The sequence below is a fragment of the Plectropomus leopardus genome, chromosome 19, assembly GCF_008729295.1.
Source record: "Plectropomus leopardus isolate mb chromosome 19, YSFRI_Pleo_2.0, whole genome shotgun sequence".
NCBI classification, from domain to species: Eukaryota; Metazoa; Chordata; class Actinopteri; order Perciformes; family Serranidae; genus Plectropomus; species Plectropomus leopardus.
In genome coordinates this window covers 24,430,200-24,453,292 of record NC_056481.1, presented here as the reverse complement: position 1 = coordinate 24,453,292, position 23,093 = coordinate 24,430,200, and the positions used below count along the sequence as shown (strand labels likewise).

Here is a 23,093-nt window from a genome sequence, read left to right as displayed (position 1 = left end):
ACAGTGGACTAATGGTCGTGTCGGAGATTTGGAGTCCTCTTTTTTTTCCTCTGCCATCATCTTCCAAAGAGGGACGCTGAGGACAGCGAGGAAAATAATGACCCGTTAGGAGTACAAGAGGCAGAGAGACAAGTTGCTGTACTAGAAAATTAGATAATAGAAGATTTAGACAAAACACTTTTCCTATAACCCGTAAAAAATGAAAACAAGAGTTCGTCGAGGAGAATTATGAAAATAGAATCATTCAAAATAATACTTGTTATGTCATTAACTTGGAGAAATTCAACATTTTCAAAATGATTCGCTCTCTTTGGAGACTGAGGTGAGAAGATCAATATCACTATCATGTACAATTGAAATTCTGCTCGTCTTACTTTCAGAAAGACAGCAGATGTATACCCAAAAATCATTCCTGTTTACATAACTTTAAGCCTCAGCAGTAAATATAACATATAACACTATTATTACTTCCAGTTTTAATAATATGGTTAATATTATTATGAAATAATGTTATGATGTACAGCAGTTCTGCATATGGTTTGCACAAGTGGTGGCGTACCCCAGCAGAATCTGTTGCTTCAATGTCAAGAACCACACTCGCTTTCAATAGAGTCTCCCAGGAATGAGTCCTAAAATCCGAAAATAAGAGAGCATTTCAGCACTTTTTTTAATACGTTTTTGATTAGATGCCTAAAATAAGGTCTGCGATTAACACAAGCTTAAGAGATTTTTAGGTTTTTTCTGTGACATAAAATATGCCAGTAAATGCCCCACTCATGAATTTTGACACTATGCATCTTAAAAAACACTTACTAACAAGCGGCTAAATGGAACTACAGACTGAATCACACTGAACATGGCTGTATTGCCTCGTTGTCATGGCGATTTTAGGTCTTGTGATGCGGTGTAGTTCGTTAATAGCCTAACATTAGCTTTTTACTTCTGCAGATTGTACTTAGTCTTCAAAAAATTATAAAAGTGATGTTAATTTGTAAGGATAATCTTGTTGAACAAAATGTGTAAGTATGCTTCTTTGCCACAGAGCTTTTTTTCTGCAATAATCCAAAATCTAATAAACAAAAATCGAACTTTCTTTGTGACAAAAGAATCAAGGTAAAACTAACTTCCATGACGGATGTAAATAAAATGTAATATAAGTGCTACGTAGGCTGCATCACTGTCAACCGTTATAGTTTTGGGTGTATAATGTTAGTATGTCATAAAAATATAATAAAAAAATAATCATAAAAAAACTCACAGTATTCAATGGTCAGTTAAGCTGTTAAAAAGACCCCCTCGAGAGTTGGGTTGCAGATGGTGTAAATTGAAAATGGTCCCCCCAGTGTATCTTTTTAACATTTTGTTAAAAAGATACATTGTTTGTTTGATTGTTTGCTTTTTAAATTTCATGCAGGTTTTATGTTAGCTCATGAATACTTATGCTGATATTTTGTTTAACATCTAAAAAAAGATCTGATCTCAACTGGTTAGGGCAACCCTGTTCAAATAAAGGTAAAATTCATTAATAAGATAAATAAAAAAAATACTACCCAGAATACACAGAACTTTTTCTTGTATTTGTTTTTTTAGGACACTGTACTGCCTGATAAAATCCGATAATAGCTGATAATTGTAGAGATGTATCCTTCACAGTACTCTTTGCCTCTAATCTTTCAGACACAGCTCTGAAGATGCTAAACAAACACTACATCGGTCTCTGCATGCTTGGAACATTTCAGCATCGATGTGAGAGCTGGATCTCTGGCAGAGGTCACCCTCCTTTGGCATTCATTCTTTTCTTGAGCTGCAGTTGCTCCCTGCCACGGATTTATAACAAAAGCTCGGTGACATCTCGGTGATATCACATGCCAAACTAATCGCTCCTCTCCACCCACATTCATTAGAGGCTTTGACCTAAATATAGGTGTTTGCTTTGCCTCCTTATGCACCAAGAGGGACCTTATAAAAGCAGTAAGGGTCAAAGCCGTCCACATTTTTCATCTGGAAGGAGTGCTGGTGAGGACACGCTCCTGTGTGATTGTTGAGTGGCTGTGATAGATACTGACTTTACTGTTGGGATTTGATCTTGTTTCTGATTCAGGTGACTCCAGGTGGAGGATACTTAAACAGACCTGGTGTAGCCCACAGAGGTAAGAGTTGATGTTGATTATGATCATTTCTGCAGTTATTAGAATCATCATTTTAACCTTTAACTATGGACCTTTCAGTCCCCTCCGGGGTGCGTTGCAGAGATGAGTTCGGATGCTGAAATGACTGTGTTTGGGGAGGCTGCCCCGTACCTGAGGAGACCCGAACGAGAGAGAATCGAAGCCCAAAATAGGCCCTTTGATGCTAAAACAGCAGTGTATGTGGTGGATCCAAAGGAGCTGTTTGTGAAGGGCACTCTGCAAAGCAAAGAAGGAGGCAAAGCCACCATTAAAACTAATGCAGGACAGGTACGTTAGCTGTGGACAAGGCAAATCACCCTCACGCTCCCCGTATTGTTCTGCTGATGAAGGGCACATCTCTCCTCACAGGTTGTAACGGTGAAGGATGACGACTTCTTCCCCATGAACCCTCCCAAGTTCGACAAGATCGAGGACATGGCCATGATGACCCACCTCAACGAGGCCGCCGTGCTGTATAACCTCAAAGAGCGTTACGCAGCGTGGATGATCTATGTGAGTAGTGCAACATTTGCTGTAGTTGATGATGGACATTCACACAAAATGCCCGAGCAGCTGACACCACGTAGACCACTGTTAGTTTGTGGTGCCCTGACGAAGGAAGCGATACCTACTTTTCATGCACTTTCAGTGGCAAGGATTAGACTAAAATTTGATTTTGAGAAATTGCATCCCTATACTTAATTATATATACAATATGTTAAGTCTGCAGTTAATCCTTGGAAACCTGGACTGACACCACTTTCCTAGTTCTGACGCCCGCATATGTGTTTAAACTTTCAAGCCATGAGCAAATTTGATTTCTCTTGGTAAAAAAAAAAAAAAGTGCAATGAGCAACTTGGCAAGAAATGTTCAGCAATTACTATTATTATTATGATTATTATATTATTGATATTATTATCATTATCATTATTATTATTGTTATTATGTCATTGTTTTTTGAACATTGTTTTGTTTGTTTGTTTTACTTTTTTATTCGTTGGTTGTTGGGATTTCTTTCTATGTTTTGGGTAATTTCTTCTTAATTTTCTCATTTCCTTTTCCTCATGTTTTTGAAGAAAAGCAATATAGGCCAATTTACTCAGGTTTCAAAGGATTAATTATCTGACAGCCACAGGCAACAATCTGTAATGCTTTCTTTTTCATGTATTTTTTTGTGATATTCATATATATGTGATTTTAGAACCAAAGTAGATCCAAACAAGCCAATACTGAGTTCACACCGGCTTATAAAACTTGTTGCAAACTGTGGGTCTTTTGTGTATCACTATTCTTTTAGAATTTGTTGATGTATCCTGCAACTTTTGTGTGTTTCTGTTGTTTTACATGCACTGTAATTAGGGAATCCTTGTAAAAGATCAGCTTTTCACCACATCCATGCTCACTTAGACAAATGTTTCTCTGTTTTAGACGTACTCTGGGCTCTTCTGCGTCACTGTGAACCCCTACAAGTGGCTCCCAGTGTACAACCAGGAGGTGGTGTTGGCCTACAGGGGCAAAAAGCGCCAGGAGGCTCCACCGCACATCTTCTCCATCTCCGACAACGCCTATCAGTTCATGCTTACTGGTAAACTGAAAATGGGAAAAAAATACATATTGTTATATTCAGTTATCTATAAGGTTAAGGTTCTGCTGCGATGTATGACACCTCTCTGATATGACTCTGGTGTTTTTTGTTGTAGATAGAGAAAACCAGTCCATCCTCATCACGTAAGCTACATGTCGATTGCTACAGCCTTTCTTTAAGGCTTTTTTTGTCAATGAGGAAATGAAACATTCCTGGTGTGTTTCTCTTGTGTGTAGTGGAGAATCTGGTGCAGGAAAGACTGTCAACACCAAACGGGTCATCCAGTACTTTGCGACAATCGCAGGGTCTGGGGACAAGAAAAAAGAAGCCTCTGGAAAATTACATGTAATGTTGTCATGATTGTATAGCCTTTGAAAAAGGTGTTACCGGTGGTTTACTAATAACCTTCCGTTGCATTTATATTTGCCAGCTGGCTTTTATCTGCATGTGTCATTTTGTGTTTTGTTCTCTCTGTTGCTGTAGGGGAACCTGGAGGATCAGATCATCTCGGCTAACCCACTGCTTGAGGCTTTTGGAAATGCCAAAACTGTCAGAAACGATAATTCGTCACGTTTTGTGAGTGACAAGACCGAAACTTTAGTATGACCCTTTTCTGACCGGTCACCTTGTTTCCTAAATTAATCTTTTATTTTCTTTTTTCAGGGCAAGTTCATAAGAATCCATTTTGGAACCTCAGGAAAACTGGCTTCCGCCGATATTGAAACTTGTGAGTTAGAATACAATGTAATAATTTACAGTTAGAGTGTTTTGTTTAACCCTTTGAAACCTGGAGGGACATTACTTTCATTGTGCTGCTTATTGACACATTTCAGCTGCTTTCAAATGCCTCTCAAAACGATTTAACCCTTTCAACCCTGAGCAAAGTGGTGCAATTTCGTTCAAAAATATTGGAAAAAGGCAAAGAGCAACTTTGTAATAAATACGTCACAAATTGCAGCAGTTTTATGTTGGAACTATCTTCTTTCTGCCGAACTACACCCACACAGATGATAGAGTACTTACATGAAAGCAGTATAGGTTGATAAATAGCACCAGAGTTGAGGTGAAAAGTATGTATTTTTGATTTTAAGTGTGAACTGTCCCTTTAAGTCAACCCTGCTTCTTTTGGTAGATTTGCTGGAAAAATCCAGAGTAACGTTTCAGCTGTCTGCAGAGAGGAGTTACCATATTTTCTACCAGATCATGTCCAACAAGAAGCCTGAGTTGATAGGTAACATACTGGAGAACAGTCGTACATTTTGAGGAAATGTCTTGTTTATTGTTAGGATGTGATTTAACTTGCATATTATTTTTCCATCCAGAGACTCTCCTCATCTCCACCAACCCCTTCGACTACCCTTTTGTTAGCCAGGGGGAGATCAGCGTGGCCAGTATCGACGACAGTGAAGAGCTGATGGCCACAGATGTAAGTCGTATTTGCTCATCTTTTCTGTTTCACCCCTGCAAACATGCACTGAAACTAACATAAGCCCTGTTGCGGTGTACTTTCAGAGTGCTATCGACACCCTGGGATTCACTGGGGAGGAGAGGATTGGCATCTACAAGCTAACAGGTGCTGTGATGCATTATGGGAATATGAAGTTCAAGCAGAAGCAGAGAGAGGAGCAGGCCGAGCCAGATGGGACAGAGGGTAAGTGTTACTGACAGGATTCTGACTTAATCTTTGGATTTCTTTTTTTTTTTTGTTCTTGTTGCCATGATGATAGTTTCACATTTTGTTTATGTAATGATCTTTATTTTTTATCTAACTTTTGCTCTCTTCTGTCACACTCTGCGTCATAGTTTTCTTACTTGATCTTTTTTTTCTTTGACCAGTGGCTGACAAAGCAGCTTACCTGATGGGTCTGAACTCTGCAGACCTGCTGAAAGCACTGTGTTACCCTAGAGTGAAGGTTGGCAATGAGTATGTGACCAAAGGACAGACTGTTCAGCAGGTACATGTGTGTTATAATGAAGTACTGTGAAAAACTCTGATGCAACCAAATAAGACTTTTATGTTGTTTACAATTTTACAAGTGTTATAGCACAGATGCAAAAGCGTATTTTAATACTATTAAGCTTGCAGATATCAGCCATATCCTTTATTTTGACAAAAATCTTTCTTGAATGCCCTTATGTAAATTAAAACACTTATTGGCTGCTGTAATCATCCCCATTTTCTGTTCTAGCCAGAAAGTGATCCTTTGTAATTTAATTCTATGTTGACAAAAAAGTTTCAGTAAAAAAATGGAAATAACCCGCTTTCTTTTAGTATTTATCTTTTAACTAGGGCTGTCAAGCATTTAAAAAAAATCCAATTAATTACATGCTTTGTGATTAATGAATCTAAATGAATCGCATACATTTTGGCTGTGAAAGTATTTAAAATTCTTCAGTTCAGCTGAATTTTCTGCAGATCAGTGAAGCAATGAATATCTGAATAATTTTTAGTGTGTTATGCATATGACTGACGTTTCCAGTCACTGTCAATGATGTGATTGCTAACTGAAGAGGCTGTGCTAGCTCAGACCTCTGGATTCGCTGCTAAATGCTTTCAGGTTTGAAGTGCTCAGATGAAAAATAATGTCACAAACCCGCTGTGGCCTTCAATGACACACCAGGTCAAAGGGCACCACGGAATGCAATTAGTCAGCATCATTTTTTTAACACGTTATTTTTTATTTTGGGATTAATTAATTGAAATCAACACTATATTTTGACAGCCCTACTTTTAACAAACGATCAACTGCCTATGTAAAAGCTTTCACAAGTACTGATAAACCTGCAGATAGCGATGCAATGCCATAGTCCAAGCGATTCAAAATTCTGAAGCCCCATTAGTCTGAAAAATGTCCCATTGGTTCGACGGAGTTTCTCAGAAAATTCAAACTCCCTGCAGTTAGTTTTAGTTTCCCAGCGGCATTTGAGCCACCAATCACCTGGTGTTTTTACCAACCTTCTTGTTTCCCAGCAGTCTTTGAGCAATCAACCCAAGGTGTTTTTACTGAACTTTCAAGGTGTTTCCCAGCTGTGTTTCACTGATCTGCCCCTGCTTCTCTAGTGACTTGTGTGCCACCAAATGTGGGTGTTTAAAGCCAAAACATGACCTTTCCTATCCGTAACCAAGTAATTTTGTGCCTAAATCTAAGCACACATTTACCACAGCATTGTTGACAAATTTAACTTGTGATTGTCTGACCATAGGGTTGCCTTAATACAGGAAGTGTGTTTTTTTAGGAGAAACAGGACTTTGGAGCAATAGGTGTTTGTTTTTGGAAAAACAGGCTGTTGGAAAAATGTGCTTTTGGTCCAACTGGATACTTTCCAGATTAACAGGGCTTCAGAATTTTGGAATAATAACCACCCAACTTAGCAATTCTTTTAGCCTGTTTTAGGGTTTGGTTTTACAGCAGGACAAGGTCGCACATGAAGAAATTTAGAGGGTATTAGCTTGCTTCCCCACGGGAATATAATGTTATATATTTATTTATTTATATATGTATATTTGACATTTTTTTACGTACCATTCCTGTCTCTTGACTCACTGCCAGTCAGACAGCATTCCTCACATGGGGCAGTTTTAATGTTTTTATGGCCAATATCATACAGTATTGACTGGTCAGACATCAAGCAATATTACATGGTTAGACATGGCAACATCAATGTCTACTCCATCAAGCCAGATCAACCACAAATACTTCTTTGCTATTGGGTGGGGCTGCAACTTTAAAGGTAATAACTTGTCAGTTACTGAGGAACTTATGTGCTTGAAAGACGCCACAAAAAGTTCATAGTGTAGTATTTTGTGTCCTTCAAAGGCCTTATTTCTTTGATGTTTTTGGATCTGACTGCTACATGTCATTTTGCAGGTGTATAATTCTATTGGTGCTTTGGCCAAATCAGTCTATGAGAAGATGTTTCTGTGGATGGTCCTCCGCATTAATCAGATGCTTGACACCAAGCAACCCAGGCAGTTCTTTATTGGAGTCTTGGACATTGCTGGGTTTGAAATATTTGATGTGAGTTTGCATTAAGTGTGTATCTGCTGTCATTTCTTACATTATTATGTGGTCATACTCTACAATGAATGGTTTCTTTTGCAGTACAACAGTCTGGAACAGCTGTGTATCAATTTCACCAATGAGAAACTGCAACAGTTTTTCAATCATCACATGTTTGTGCTGGAGCAAGAGGAGTATAAGAAGGAAGGCATCGAGTGGGAGTTCATTGACTTTGGAATGGACTTGGCTGCTTGTATAGAGCTCATTGAAAAGGTCGGCTTATTCATGTACAATATTGCACATACTGTATATAGAAAAGAATGCATAGTATTTTTGTATAATGTACTTTTTGACTGTCCTCAACAGCCAATGGGCATCTTTTCCATCCTTGAAGAGGAATGTATGTTCCCCAAGGCGTCGGACACCACCTTCAAGAACAAACTGTACGACCAACATCTTGGAAAATCTAACAACTTCCAGAAGCCCAAACCTGTCAAAGGCAAGGCTGAGGCTCACTTTTCCCTGGTGCACTATGCTGGCACTGTGGACTACAGCATCACAGGCTGGTTGGACAAGAACAAGGACCCACTCAATGACACTGTAGTCCAGCTCTACCAGAAAGCCAGCCTGAAACTACTTGCTTTCCTCTATTCCAACTATTCTTCATCAGATGGTAAGAACTGATACTAAACTTTTTATTTTTATTATTTTTATTTAAAGGCCCGACTGTTCAGCCTTATAATGTACATAAAAACATTTGTTCTTTCAGACAACACAGCTGGAGGTAGTGGTGGTACTACTGTTAAGAAAACAGCAAAGAAGAAGGGCTCATCCTTCCAGACTGTGTCAGCCCTCTTCAGGGTAACTGCATAGTAAAACAATAAGGAATGTTCATAGTTTTGTTGAAAAAAAAAAAAAGTAATCCTGACGCAAACAATAAAATATTGCAACAATAGTTGTGCCAGGTATTGACATTGATCATCTCGTACAGGAGAACCTGGGGAAGCTAATGACAAATCTCAAGAGCACCCATCCTCACTTTGTTAGGTGTCTGATTCCAAATGAAACCAAAACTCCAGGTATTTCTTTTCATGTTACAAACATTTTATCACATCAGTTAAACACTATCTCCAACAGCTCAGTTATCATGTGGTTCTGGCTGACTTTCAGGCATTATGGAACACCATCTGGTTATCCATCAGCTGCGCTGTAATGGTGTGCTAGAGGGTATCAGGATCTGTAGGAAGGGCTACCCAAGCAGGATCCTGTATGGGGACTTCAAGCAGAGGTAAGAAGCAGTAGAATGGATGTATGAAAAATGAAGAAAAAACTAACTTTTCTCTCATTTTTCTTGTAGGTACAAAGTACTGAATGCTAGTGTAATACCCGAGGGACAATTCATTGACAACAAGAAAGCTGCTGAGAAGCTCTTGGGGTCTATCGATGTGGATCACACCCAGTATAAGTTTGGGCATACCAAGGTAATTTATTTTAAGTTTGAGGGCCTCAGTCTGTTAGAACTCTAGCTCTTAAGGGATCATCTAACAACATTTGAAACTTCCTTTTCAAAATCAGAAAAGGGTTGGCTGTGTCAGTCGGTTTTTAGAACTTTTTGGAAAAGACCCTCTGACAATCATGCAATCTTACAAAAATCTGAAAGTGTACACCAAAATTCACACTTACATGATTCATTTTGTTGTGACTAGAAAGACACACTAAAGCTACAAAGTAGTGTAAAGAGTGAGAAAGTCTGATTTAGGTGGGAGGGAAGGCAGGTGGATTGGTTAAACAGACACAGGACTTTCATGCAGGAGGCTGCTGGGTTTATTTTTACATGGGAAACAAAAAGGAAAATGTAGTTATTTTAACAGCATAATGGAGTATGTTGTAGTTTGTCATGTGATGTGTGTCAACTGACAAACATGATGCATGTCCTATGAGATAAGTCACACCATGTTACTTCAGTAACAAACTGACTTATTTTAAGCCAAACCATCAACTTTTTTTCTAAAACTAGCCATGTAGTTTTGGTGTGACCGTTTCACATCGCTAACCACGTGTTTAAAACTGCGCCAGTTAATGGTCATATATGAGCACTACAGTTATCCACTGCTTATTTGGATAACACTCCTATAGACCATAGTCTGAGGGTAGGAACAAAAGATTTTTGTGGGTGTATGGGTTGAAGGACTTGTTGAGAGTTTGAGGGCAAGTTTGACACAATCAGAAAAGGCTATAATGGCAGGATTTTTGCTGCACCTTCAAATGTAGCCTTTCAGAACAAATATTAACACTTTTGCAGTTGATATATCATACTTTGTTAATTGTTTCAAGCCTTGATGTTAAACCTCTGTAGTTTATTGATGAAGTATCCAAACGTATCTCAACATATGCCAAAATTTTCCTTTCCTGTAGGTATTTTTTAAAGCAGGGCTCTTGGGTCTACTAGAAGAGATGAGGGATGAAAAACTGGCCTCTCTCATCACCATAACTCAAGCCTTGTGTCGTGGCTTTCTGAGAAGGAAGGAGTATCAGAAAATGACAGAAAGGAGGTAATCAGAACTGTGGTAGATTATGATCAGTGGTCTCATGTACATTAAAGCCTGTAGGTCTAATAAAATTGCATGATTTCTTCTTAGTTGATCAAAACATGAACACTGAAACAAACTCCATCTTTTCAGAGAATCTATTTATATTGTCCAGTACAACATTCGCTCTTTTATGAATGTAAAACACTGGCCATGGATGAAGCTCTACTTCAAGATCAAGCCACTCTTGAGGAGTGCTGAGACTGAGAAGGAGATGGCCATCATGAAAGTGGAGTTTGCCAAGTGTAAGGAGGATTTAGCCAAAGCTGAGGGTAAGAGGAAGGAAATGGAAGCCAAAATGGTTTCCCTGCTCCAGGAGAAGAATGACTTGGTTCTGCAGATTCACACTGTGAGTAGAGAAAACTCACATTTTGTAATAGATAATGCTGTTTAAGTAAGTCAAAACAAAGTGGAACTGCATGCACATTGTGTTTTATATTTTATAGGAAAGTGAGAGTCTGGCAGATGCAGAGGAAAGATGTGAAGGGCTGATTAAGAACAAGATTTTGCTGGAGGCTAAAACAAAAGAACTCAGCGAAAGACTGGAGGATGAGGAAGAGGTGAATGCCGAACTGACCGCCAGGAGGAGGAAGCTGGAGGACGAGTGCTCTGAGCTGAAAAAAGACATTGATGACTTGGAGCTTACCTTAGCTAAAGTGGAGAAGGAAAAGCATGCCACTGAAAACAAGGTCTGCGTCAACTTGGCGGCCATCTGAGCATCAAACCCAGTAACTCAAGCATTTACTAACACATCTTCTTCTTTTTACACATTCAGGTGAAGAATCTGACTGAAGAAATGTCATCTCTTGATGATACCATCGCCAAGTTATCAAAGGAGAAGCTGGCCCTGCAGGAGGCTCACCAGCAGACACTGGATGACCTGCAAGCAGAGGAAGACAAAGTCAACTGTCTGACCAAAGCCAAGGTCAAGCTGGAGCAACAAGTTGATGATGTAAGTCCATGGACAGTACTTCTTTGACATCATAGCATGTATGACCTTACTAATTTCACTGTCCATGTGGTAGCTTGAGGGCTCTCTGGAACAAGAGAAGAAGATTCGCATGGAAATCGAGAGGGCCAAAAGGAAGCTTGAAGGAGATCTGAAACTAACTCAAGAATCCATAATGGATCTGGAAAATGACAAGCAACAGCTGGAGGACCGCATTAAAAAGTAAATACTGGTGCAGGTACATCTAAGCATAATGAAAAGTCCTTAGTACATGCTCTAATCATATGGTTTTGCATGACAGGAAAGACTTTGAATTCAGCCAACTTTTGTCCAAAATTGAGGATGAGCAGAATGTGACCTTACAATCTCAGAAGAGGATGAAGGAGCTTCAGGTACTTAGAAAACTTGAGGGTTAACTGAAAATTTGTTGCAAGCCAGCGAATGATCTTAGGTTTTTGTTGCTTAACCCAGGCCCGTATCGAAGAGCTGGAAGAGGAGATTGAAGTGGAGCGTGTTGCCAGGGCCAAAGTGGAGAAGCAACGGTCCGATCTCTCCAGAGAGCTGGAGGAGATCAGCGAGAGGCTGGAGGAGGCTGGAGGAGCCACCGCCTCTCAGATAGAGATGAACAAGAAGCGAGAGGTCGAGTTTCAGAAACTGAGACGAGACCTGGAAGAGTCGACCCTCCACCACGAGGCCACGGCCGCGGTTTTAAGAAAGAAACACGCCGACAGTGTGGCTGAGCTGGGAGAGCAGATCGACAACTTACAGAGAGTCAAACAGAAGCTGGAGAAGGAGAAGAACGAGTACAAAATGGAGATCGATGACCTGTCCAGCAACGTAGAGGTCATGGTCAAGGCAAAGGTTAGCTAAACAAGTATGCAGAGGATATGTAATCCATAACACATGGTTAATCAACTTTTTATTAATTAATTGTTGTCAATCTGGCAGATGAATTATGAGAAGATGTGTCACTCCCTCGAAGACCAACTGAGTGAATACAAGACGAAAAATGATGAGAACGCTCGTCTGATCACTGAAATAAATGCTCAAAGGGCAAGACTTCAGAATGAAAATGGTATAGCACTGAGTCACACCATTTCCAAGAGACTTCTGAAGTTCAGCTATTTTCTCTATTTTCTAACATTGTTTTTTCAAATCCCTTGAACAGGGGAGTTTTCTCGTCTTCTCGAGGAGAAAGAAGCAATACTCTCTCAGATGTCGAGGGCTAAACTTGGCTTCACTCAGCAAGTTGAGGAACTGAAGAGGCACACTGAGGAAGAATCAAAGGTTTGTTGCACTGCATGCAATCCGTGGCTTAAATTATGGTAACCCTTTCAAACCTGAGCAGTTTGGCTTTATTTGTATAACTGACTTAATAGGATCTTTTTCGCTGGGTTTCATTTTATTTAGAGAGAAAATAGCCCTTCTACTGTGGCTGTCAAGGATGTTATAGAAATAGTTAGACATTTAGGGGAATGTGCTCATCCACCAGTAGAGAGTTATTGAGCTTAGCATAAGAGCCTCCAGATATATTCAGATTTGAACAAATGGTTTCTTCCATTTAAAGCCAATTCTGCCTCTCTGTCAGGCTAAGAACGCCCTCGCCCACGCTCTCCAGTCTGCCCGTCATGACTCTGATCTGCTGAGGGAACAGTTTGAGGAGGAGCAGGAGGCCAAGGCTGAGCTCCAGAGAGCAATGTCCAAAGCCAACAGTGAGGTGGCCCAGTGGAGAACCAAATATGAGACTGATGCCATCCAGCGCACTGATGAACTAGAGGAGGCCAAGTGAGACTTGTTCTCATGCATGTACCGTAGATGAGAAAAACAAGTATAAACACAAGAAGTGGAACATGTGCAGTGTAAGAAAGTGCCAATCATTAGTCATGCTTGATTGTCTTATGCTCAGGAAAAAGCTCGCCCAGCGTTTGCAGGAGGCTGAGGAGGCCATTGAAGCTGTGAATGCCAAGTGCTCGTCTTTGGAGAAGACGAAGCAGAGGCTGCAAGGAGAGGTGGAGGACCTCATGGCTGATGTGGAAAGGGCAAATGCTCAAGCAGCCAGCCTGGATAAAAAGCAGAGAAACTTTGATAAGGTAATAGAGACATCCTGCCAGTTAATTCTGTTACACCGTCACAGCATGTCATAGATGCAAACAGTCAGCAATGTTTTCATTCTCGAAAACTTCATTGTATGTCTTGCTAGTCACTTTTGTTGATTGATATATAGACCAATATACCATCCTGCCAAATGACCATTTTTATTTTAATTCTCACCCCAAATTACGCAAATTGTTTTTCTTACATGCCTCCTCCATGAAGAATCCAAACACACTATTTGTGCAGTATGATCCAAGTCTCATATTTGCTTAGAACTCTCCAAACAGCCAGCCCTTTCAACACGTTCTCCTTCAGAACTCATAAAACATTGCTGCTTTGCAGTGGACTTTCGTGTCTACATATTACGTTTTATGTATCCTTGTGCATCTGCTCTTTATATTCTGTGATGCCACTACTCTGATGTCAACACAAGCACTAATTATGTTTAGGCAACAAAAGACATCTACAAGTGCACGTGTTGATACAGGTGGTTATGATTAAGGGAAGAAGACACATGGAAAGGTGTAGAAAAAACCATCACATTCAGACGTGTTTGTGCCGCTGTTTAATAACACTGAACTTATTCTGTCCGGTCGCATTCTCACCTTATGCTCTCCTGCGGCGATTCAGGTGCACATAAAAGTTACTACTGTCAAAGCAGTCGTATTTTGGTTCAGATTGAGAATGGGTTCACCCTTCCCAATGAGGGACTGAATGGAAAGTGAAACTTATCTATGCTATTTCAAGTCCAGGCTTCATTGACAAGAACAGTAATTTTACCACAGTCAGTTATTTTGCTGTTGCAAAGATTTAGTTTGGATACACATTTGAAGTCATACAGTAAAAGAAACAGTTAAACAGTTACAAAAAAGCTAACTAATCGAGGCAGTGGTACACCAGCAACTCTCATATTCAGTGAGATAAAACTACTGTTTTTGTCAGTGGAGTCTGGCTTTGAAGAGAGAAAAGTTGAGTTTCACTTTCGGTTCAGTTCCGTCACAAAGGGCCGTCTGTATGGGAAACAGAGTGTATGACTGGATAAATGACACTTGCATTATACTGCACACGTTTAGTGAAAGTTTGTAAACGTGTGTTTTGATACAGTTTTGCTGTCATAAACGCTGACTCGTATGACTTCAATTCATCAAGAATTTTCTCTGTTTTTGGATTCTTGTTCATCATATAAAAATGCATGAACAGGAAAGTTTTCCTCACAAATTCAGCATAACACAAGATGATTAATTTTGTCTACAGATGATCATTTAGAAGGTGAATTATTTTCAACTCCAGTTACATGATAGGTCATAAAAATTTGATGTAGGGTGAAGATTTCATGCAGTTTCTTTAAAATATAAAAGAACTGGATTTTTAGCTTGAGCAACAATAACTGATGTATGTGATCACCTGGAGAGAAACAGCAATTGGTACAAAAAGCTCAAATCTTATAAATCAGAAAACCGTCCTCATCCAAACCATCATTTTGTGTGTTCCTTAGATTCTGGCTGAGTGGAAGCAGAAGTATGAAGAGAGTCAGGCTGAGCTGGAGGGATCACAGAAAGAGTCTCGCTCCCTCAGCACTGAGCTCTTCAAAATGAAGAACTCTTATGAGGAAGCTTTGGAGCACCTCGAGGTCCTCAAACGAGAGAATAAAAACCTGCAACGTACGTTTATGACTGTCAAATCATACTGCTTTCTTCAAAGACAGTTTCATCTGGAACATGTTTGACAGTCAATCAGATGATGTCATGAAAAAGTAAAGTCTCAGCAAACTGGCTTGATTTCTTTCAAAAGTGGGAAGAGGGAAATGAACAACTTATAAGAAGGAATGAGCCAAAAATCTGCAACAAATTAGTTACAAAGTACAAGAAAAACACCTGAAAATTTGCACAATAAGAGGAGAGTAAAAAAAAACAACAAAGAAATAACCTTACAAAAAGGCTTAAAAATGTTAATTCTGTAACATGATCTTAAAGATACACATATGTAATCATGATAATTGTTAAATCTAGTTTTCTCAACATTTAACTTTTCAAAAAGAAATGTTCTTTATCTACTTATTTATACTTATTATACTAAGGCATCTGATAACAGCAGAAGAAAATCAATATCTGTCCAGGTTCAAAAAGGTTCAAAATCCTTTAAAATTTTAGAAAAGTCAGGGAAATTTGTTGTATGTAATAACATTGTAACAGCTATTTTTCGTGAATAGCCTTTCAGATGATGTAACATAACGTAACATAACATAATATAATATAGGTTGTTGAACAGTCATAGAAAAGACAAGACAGTTGCGTGTACTGCCAATAGTGGACATTAATAGAGGAATCATTTTTTTGTTTGCTGGTTTGGTTGTTAAGTGAAGAAATGTGTTCCAATGTGTTTCCAGAGGAAATCTCTGATTTGACTGAACAGCTTGGAGAGAATGGTAAAGCCATTCATGAGCTGGAGAAGATGAAGAAACAAACTGAGACTGAGAAGACAGAGATCCAGACTGCTTTAGAAGAAGCTGAAGTAACTTCAAGAATTAAAAAAAAAAATTATATACTTTTATGTAAATTTCAGTGCACAGTTTATCAACTACTATATACTTATATTTGTCTGTACTCAAGGCTTCACTGGAACACGAGGAATCCAAAATTCTGCGCATCCAGCTGGAGCTCACTCAAGTCAAAGGAGAGGTTGATCGCAGGCTGGCTGAGAAGGATGAGGAGATCGAGCAGATGAAACGCAACCACCAGCGCGTCGTGGAAACAATGCAGTCCGCCTTGGATTCTGAGACCCGCTGCAAGAACGATGCCATGAGAATCAGGAAGAAAATGGAGACTGACCTCAACGAGATGGAGATCCAGCTGAGCCACGCTAACCGTCAGGCAGCTGAGGCCCAGAAGCAGCTGAGGAACATGCAAGCACACCTCAAAGTGAAATACTGTTTACTCTGCTTCACCACAAAGTTATTAGCTTTTAAAAGTCAGTTTGGGTAAATCTCACCATCCTGCTTCTCTGCAGGAGCAAACCCTTCACCTGGATGAGGCCCTGCGGAACCAGGAGGACCTGAAGGAGCAGGCGGCTATTGTGGAGCGCAGGAGCAGCCTGTTGCAGGCTGAGGTGGAGGAGCTCAGAGCTGCTTTGGAGCAGTCGGACAGAAGCCGGAAATTAGCAGAACAGGAGCTGGTTGATGCCTGTGAAAGAGTCGGGCTGCTGCACTCTCAGGTAAGCACCATAGGACTAGGGATATCTTTCTGGTTGCCATTTTGGGGAAAAAAAGAAGATACAAAACTGCGGCTGCTACAGTAGCTTGGCTATCCAGTACCATGTGTTGGAAATGCGCCAAAAGAGTTGTAAAATTAATCATAGAAAGCCTAACAGATTGAAAAATGTTCTTTGCGATTAATTGACGTCCCTAAAGTAGACCATTGGAATCTCATGGGACAGCAGTCAGGGGAGACCAAAACGCAGTGAAAAGAGAGAGAAAAATAGACCCTGAATGAAGAGTGTGAAGCAGAACGAAAGTCTTCTTTACAGTTTCTTGATTATTCCTTTGAACACAGAACGCCAGTCTCCTCAGCTCCAAGAAGAAGCTGGATGCAGATGTGTGCCAGTTGCAGGGCGAGGTGGAGGATGCAATCCAAGAGGCTCGCAATGCAGAGGAAAAAGCCAAGAAGGCAATCACCGATGTAAGTATTCTGCACTTTACCTCTAATTCCTTCTGGAAGTTACTGCTTCTTACATTGTGATAAAAACTGAAAGTTAAAAGTGATGACTATCAAGCAGCCTGGCTGCCCCTATACATTCTGATGCTATTAGGTCCAGCTTGATAACAAGCTTTCATTTGGGATTCAGGCTCAAAATGCTGAAACCCTGTTGTTTTGGCAATTTATTGTAAACAATCTTTTTCTTCATAAATGTTTTCACAAATTTTCATCAGATGGTTCATCGTAGACACCTAAAATTGTAACCAGTTATTGGAGGTTGTGTGCAAATGCTGCCCAAGAAATATGACCCCAGATGGTCTGATTAGGTCTCTGAAATCAAAGGTCAAAATTTTAAACTCTGAAACGTCATAATTCCTATGTCAGAAATCCAGTTTACACAAAACACAAAGTGCGGCATAACACAAATCAGACCATTTATCAGAAAGTTTTTGTTCAATTATTACAAAACTTGCAGGTTATGGTGTATTTTGAAATTGTTTAATAAGGGGCACCATCAGTTCCATTCAAGTGCATTGTTCAAGGTGCAGAGTTTGGCCATAAAGCAGTTACAGTTTGTCCAAAAATCCCCAGACTTGATGGATGTTTCTAACTAAGCTGTTGAAAAGGGTCCCTAAAATATTTTCAAAATTCACCAATAGGGTGTAACGTCATTGCACGTGAGCGAACACAGAGTCGATCTTAATGAATAAGCATATGTCGCATTGTCATAAAGCCTGTTCGTTATCATTAATGCAGATGTTATTAACTGTCCAAGGTCACAATCCTTCACGGTCTGGGTTGGCTTGAACCTGGCAGTTGCTGCTTACAAACATTTGGTATTTGATGTGATAAATTATACATCAGACACCAGTTGAGCTTACTGTGTTCTTTTAGGCCGCCATGATGGCAGAGGAGCTGAAGAAAGAGCAGGACACCAGCAGCCACCTGGAGAGGATGAGGAAGAACCTGGAGGTGTCTGTGAAGGATCTGCAGCACCGCCTGGATGAGGCTGAAAGCCTGGCTTTGAAGGGGGGCAAGAAACAGCTCCAGAAACTGGAAACCCGGGTATCACATTCATCCATAACAGGAATCACGTAGCGTTATTCAGAGCAAAAATGAAAGCTGATGTTGGTTTGTGGGGTTTTTCTCTTGCAGGTGCGTGAGCTGGAGAGTGAAGTGGAGACTGAACAGAAGAGATCTGCTGATTCCGTCAAGGGAATTCGTAAATATGAGAGGAGAGTGAAGGAGCTCACGTACCAGACTGAGGAGGACAAGAAGACTGTTGTGAGACTGCAGGACCTGGTGGACAAGCTGCAGCTCAAAGTCAAGGCTTACAAACGGCAGAACGAAGAGGCTGTAAGTTCTTCTTCAACTGGCAGAAAAACAAACAAGAATTGTGTTTTTGTAATATTATTATTGTTAGTTATTAATTTATTTTATGATTATAGCTCACTATGTGTATTTTTTTTATTTTACGACTATACCTAACTTTGATTTTGTTGTTTTTTTATGATAATAGCCCACCATGTTTTTTTTTGCTTCAGGAAGAGCAGGCAAATTCTCATCTTGCTAAGCTAAGGAAGGTGCAGCATGAGCTGGAGGAGGCTCAGGAGCGGGCCGACATTGCAGAGTCCCAGGTCAACAAGATGAGAACCAAGAGCAGAGATTTTGGAAAGGTAACACTTGACACATTTATGGTTGAAAGTACAAAGACCATAGGAGTTTGCAGATATACCTGTAGTAAACCTGCACAGTGGCAGCTCCCACATGGATGAGAGCACCAGTGCAACACATCAGTAGCTGTGTACAGTCCACATATGCTGCAGATTAAATGGCACCCAGAGTAGAGTTTAAAAAACTAGGCCCGACCCATGGCAGCAGTTTTGTCCCTAAGCCTGATTAAAAAACAGACTTTGTACTGTAAAAATAGGCCTAGAGTATATTGCATTTTATATATTATGACATACATTTTTTTTTTAGTCTGTCATCTCATGTATAACAGGTGTGGCAAAGCAGGCTGCGCTCCTCGGTGCGTCTAGTACACACAACAATGCAGCACGCAGACGCTGATCACCACTTTCCTCAGCATGTTATTTACATCTCTTCCACTGCTGGGGAAGCAGACACACAAACTGCCAACCAGCTTGCTTTGCAGTTCGCCGTTTCTCTTTCTCTCGTTTTCCTCCTTCTGTCACCTGCGCTCTCTCTCTCTTCACCAGTTCTCCACATGTTCCGTCGTTTTCCATCTCTCTCCACCCTATTTCTCTTTTTTCCCCCTCTTTATTCAGTCCATTAAAACTGCTGCCAGAGTGCCATTTAAGCATGAGACCGTTCACAACAGTTTCATAAAAATGAACAAATAAATAAACGTTAATTTGGATAGAACCTGACCTGATTCAAGCCCTAGGGAATAGTGAGAAATTACAGCCGAGCCTGGTCCCGAGCTGGGCCCGAGCCCAGTGGGTCGGGTCAGGCCCAGTCAGGTTCGGGCAGAGAATCAAAGCTCTAACACAGAGACCCTCGTGGATTTACAGTAGCTGTTCTAGCACATTTGGAGCCCTAGGCAAGGTTCCCAAATGTCACAAAAGCTACATTTGACAGATTACATTGAATGCATCATGAGAACGTTAAAGTTTAGGGCTGCTTCTGGTTAAAAAAGGATCTTACTAATTAACAAAAAGCTCTGTCTCTGTAGGGAACCTTTCCATCATGTTGTCAGGCATGTAGAGTACCAACCTGAGCCTGCCAGTGCCAAAAACAACCACCTTAAGGGAACGTCGGTGGTCATTTGCCCGCAGCAGTCACATTGCAGCCTGGTCAACTGCAGCGCTCTCACTTAATACAAGGCCAGCTTAAAAAAACTGTTATTCCTGTTAGTCACATAATCATAGAAATGTGGGAAAATGGGTTGAAAAATACCCAAATTACCCATTAAGACACTGAAATAGGTGAATCTGATTGTAAATTTACTATCCAGGAAATATCCTTTTCAGAGAGCTCAATGTTACTTACTGTGTGTTGATGACATTATACGTTATTTAACTCTTTGAAATCAAATTGGCATGGTTTCTTTCAAAAATATAGGAAGAAGGCAATGGGCAACTTAAGAAATTACCAAAAAAAAAATTGAGAAAAGGGCAAGAAAATACCTTGAAAATTATTATTTTTTTAAATATAGATGAAAAGAAGAAAATACCTACAATTGTAACAATATTATAAAAAATATAATCATTTTAAAACATAATTTCAAATATGTAATTATGATAATGCTTTATCGTTATATTTTTTCTTTTTTCCCTTGACATTTTCCCTAGCTTTTTTTTTTTCAATTATAATCTATTTTATAAGGGTTACAAGATGTTTTCAGAAAAACTTAGGAAAATGTCCAGAAAACTATATTCATGATTCTTTTAATGCTATATTTAAAATTATGCTACCAAAAATATTTCCTTGTTCATTTTTATCTTTTACTTTTGTTTTTGTGCTGATCTTATCATTTTCTTGTTTGTTTTTTACTTTTATTTATTTATTTTGCTTATTTTCAGAAAATCATTTATAGTTCCTTTCCTTCTTTCCTGTCCTGTCTCAGGCTGCTGAATCTGAGTAGACCTTTGCAGCGATGACACAGAAGACATCCTATATGGACATTTTTAGTTTTTAGAGTTGTTTTGCTGTGAGACTGTAGCAGAATAAAGTGGTGTGAAGCATGGGTGTGGTCTGATTTTAATGTTTTAATGTTGGATATATTGTCTAGACATGTTTCTGAATATCAGCACAAAGGACTGGATGCTGAGTATTTATCATAGTTCTTGGTGTATTAGCAGATTAGTGGCATTGTAGTGATAATGAGGCAGACAGAGAAGTCACTTTAACACATAATCAGTTTGATAGAAGCGGTGTGAGTTTCTATAAGTCCCTCTGACTCTCATTTGAGTGCCTGTTTGCAGAGATCAGGGCAGATCCCAGCACAACGCCTGCCAACATTTACATTGTGACTTAAAATAGCCGTCCTTTTCTCTGTCACTCTATACATACAATGAAGCTAGCATGAGAGTGCCGGATTAACTCTGATTAGACCAATATCATCAAAGGGGCCATATGGAGCAGTCACAATGTCTGCACAGGATTCATTTAAGATAAGGCGTGCGATGAGCTGCGTCATGTTTGTTTAGCACAGCAGACAGTGGGATTCTCTTTTGTTTCTCTGTCTCAAAGTCCTCATCGTTACAAGAATTTCATTTGTCTGAGACCCGGATTAGAAGTTTAAGTCTGACACAGAAGTATAATACTCATCAGCATGTCTTTCATACTTGCAGTTAGCCACGGGTTTAATGAGTTTTCTGTCAAGATCGCCAGCGTTCTGCCTGATTCAAACGAAAACGCAGCAAATGTAATATAAAGCTGATACGTTGGGATGTTTTATTCAACATAAACAATGTAAATAGGTTGAAAATAGGCCCACAAAACCAGCCTTTCAGAAATACATGCGTAAATATAACAGGCAGTGCTAGCACTTCATCACAAAAAAGTTCCATAAATTATTAAATAAAAAACTTTTTAGTGAAGAAAAAAATCAGTATAGAAACGTATATATCATATCTACTTAGGGCTGTAAATCTAATGCTTATGCTTTCTTGTTTTTTACATCTTTAATGATCAGGTGATAGCAAGACTGTAGACTGTAAAATGACACAAGATATTTTACATTCCCTGTACGGGCTAGTATATCTCTCATTGTACTTAGTACCCAGTCTTGTGGTATCATTTGTTATGCTTCAGTACTAGCAGCTAGAGGGCCCCCCTGAACAACAGATAGAAAGAGTTAATATACATCAGAGGTCTTTAAGGATTTTTATGCCAAAGACCCCTTAACTATAAGAGACGGAGCAGAGACCCCTATGACAAAATTGAGTTGCATATTAAACTGAGCCTACAGTAACATGTAGGGTGGCCATAAGTGCCATGTATAAACATATTTTAAAATGGTGCATATAGTTGTAAACTATTTGATCAGGAATACTCAACTTGCTTTGCTTGGGGGCCACTTTTACAAAATGACAAGAGGCCAGGGGCCAGTCGCAGTAGCCCTATACATATTTCTAGGATTTTAGGATGTTTCTACAGTTTTATACATTTTCTAGTTTGGGGAATTTGGAATTTTAGAAAAATTTCTAGGATTTTAGGACAACTCAAGGATTTGAGGACATTTCTAAGTTTTCAGGATGTTTCTAATATATCTGTACATTTCCCAGATTTTTGGACATTTCTACAATTTTAGGACGGTTCTATGATTTTAGGACTTTTCAATGATTTTAGGACGTTCCTAGTATTTTAGGACATTTCTCAGATTTTTGGACAATTCTAATATTTTAAGGACATTTCAAGGGTTTTGGGATGTTCATAGGATTTTAGAACTTTTCCAGGATTTTAGGACATTTCTTGTATTTTAGGACATTAGGGGCTTGGCTAGGACCTCTGTCAGGGGTTGTGGGAGATCCTCCATTGGCACTTTTTTAATGAACAGTATTTATTTTGATGCTGTTTTCTGCACTCTGACAGCTTATGTCTGCTGAAAGTACAAAAAAAAATCCCAGTGTGGATCACCTTATCTTTTATTGTGAATTAGAAAGTGGTTGGGGGGCAACCTGCCATGAGTTGAGTATCACTGTATTAGACAGTAATTATTGACAGATTCCGATATTTACGCCTCATAGAATGGATAATTTGACAAAGATTCATGGGCAACAGTTAGACTATCATCAATTTTTTTGTTCTTATGAATATGCTGATATACCTTTACTAATATTATAATGACTTCATCTTTATGCATTTTTTTTTTTCAGATATGGTAATTTTTAAAGAAAAAAAAAGTTTCTAACTATATTTTGGCCGCCCCCCTGCAGTAACTCTGACGACCCTCTAGGGGTCGCATCCCACCTGTTGAAGACCTCATGAGGGTTACCTTTTCCACCGCTTGGAAATTCAGTTGCAGCAATAATATACAATGAATTTAGC

At 39.5% G+C, this 23,093-nt stretch overlaps 1 protein-coding gene across 1 annotated transcript; it reads left to right on the top strand.

Annotated features, from left to right (window-relative positions):
• Positions 1 to 2,252: 2,252 nt before the first annotated feature.
• LOC121958971 (myosin heavy chain, fast skeletal muscle-like) lies at positions 2,253 to 20,685 on the top strand. The gene is made up of 38 exons (XM_042508157.1): positions 2,253 to 2,456; positions 2,538 to 2,681; positions 3,598 to 3,754; positions 3,870 to 3,897; positions 3,991 to 4,099; positions 4,238 to 4,330; positions 4,418 to 4,481; positions 4,887 to 4,985; positions 5,077 to 5,180; positions 5,267 to 5,405; positions 5,591 to 5,709; positions 7,624 to 7,773; positions 7,858 to 8,028; positions 8,122 to 8,428; positions 8,534 to 8,616; positions 8,747 to 8,834; positions 8,926 to 9,043; positions 9,113 to 9,236; positions 10,171 to 10,307; positions 10,437 to 10,692; positions 10,790 to 11,032; positions 11,119 to 11,295; positions 11,369 to 11,514; positions 11,594 to 11,684; positions 11,764 to 12,153; positions 12,241 to 12,367; positions 12,461 to 12,579; positions 12,881 to 13,077; positions 13,199 to 13,382; positions 14,882 to 15,047; positions 15,773 to 15,897; positions 15,996 to 16,304; positions 16,393 to 16,596; positions 16,935 to 17,060; positions 17,973 to 18,143; positions 18,234 to 18,434; positions 18,623 to 18,754; positions 20,668 to 20,685. Exons 1-38 carry the CDS (start codon positions 2,253 to 2,255, stop codon positions 20,683 to 20,685), a joined length of 5,820 nt encoding a protein of 1,939 aa, XP_042364091.1.
• The last annotated feature ends 2,408 nt before the right edge of the window (positions 20,686 to 23,093 follow it).

Coding starts and splice junctions, on each gene's coding strand:
- LOC121958971 (XM_042508157.1), top strand. CDS start 2,253: ATGAGTTCGGATGCTGAAATGACTGTGTTTGGGGAGGCTGCCCCGTAC. Junction 3,898..3,990: donor AACCAGTCCATCCTCATCAC/GTAAGCTACATG, acceptor TCTTGTGTGTAG/TGGAGAATCTGGTGCAGGAA. Junction 11,033..11,118: donor AGCATGCCACTGAAAACAAG/GTCTGCGTCAAC, acceptor TTACACATTCAG/GTGAAGAATCTGACTGAAGA.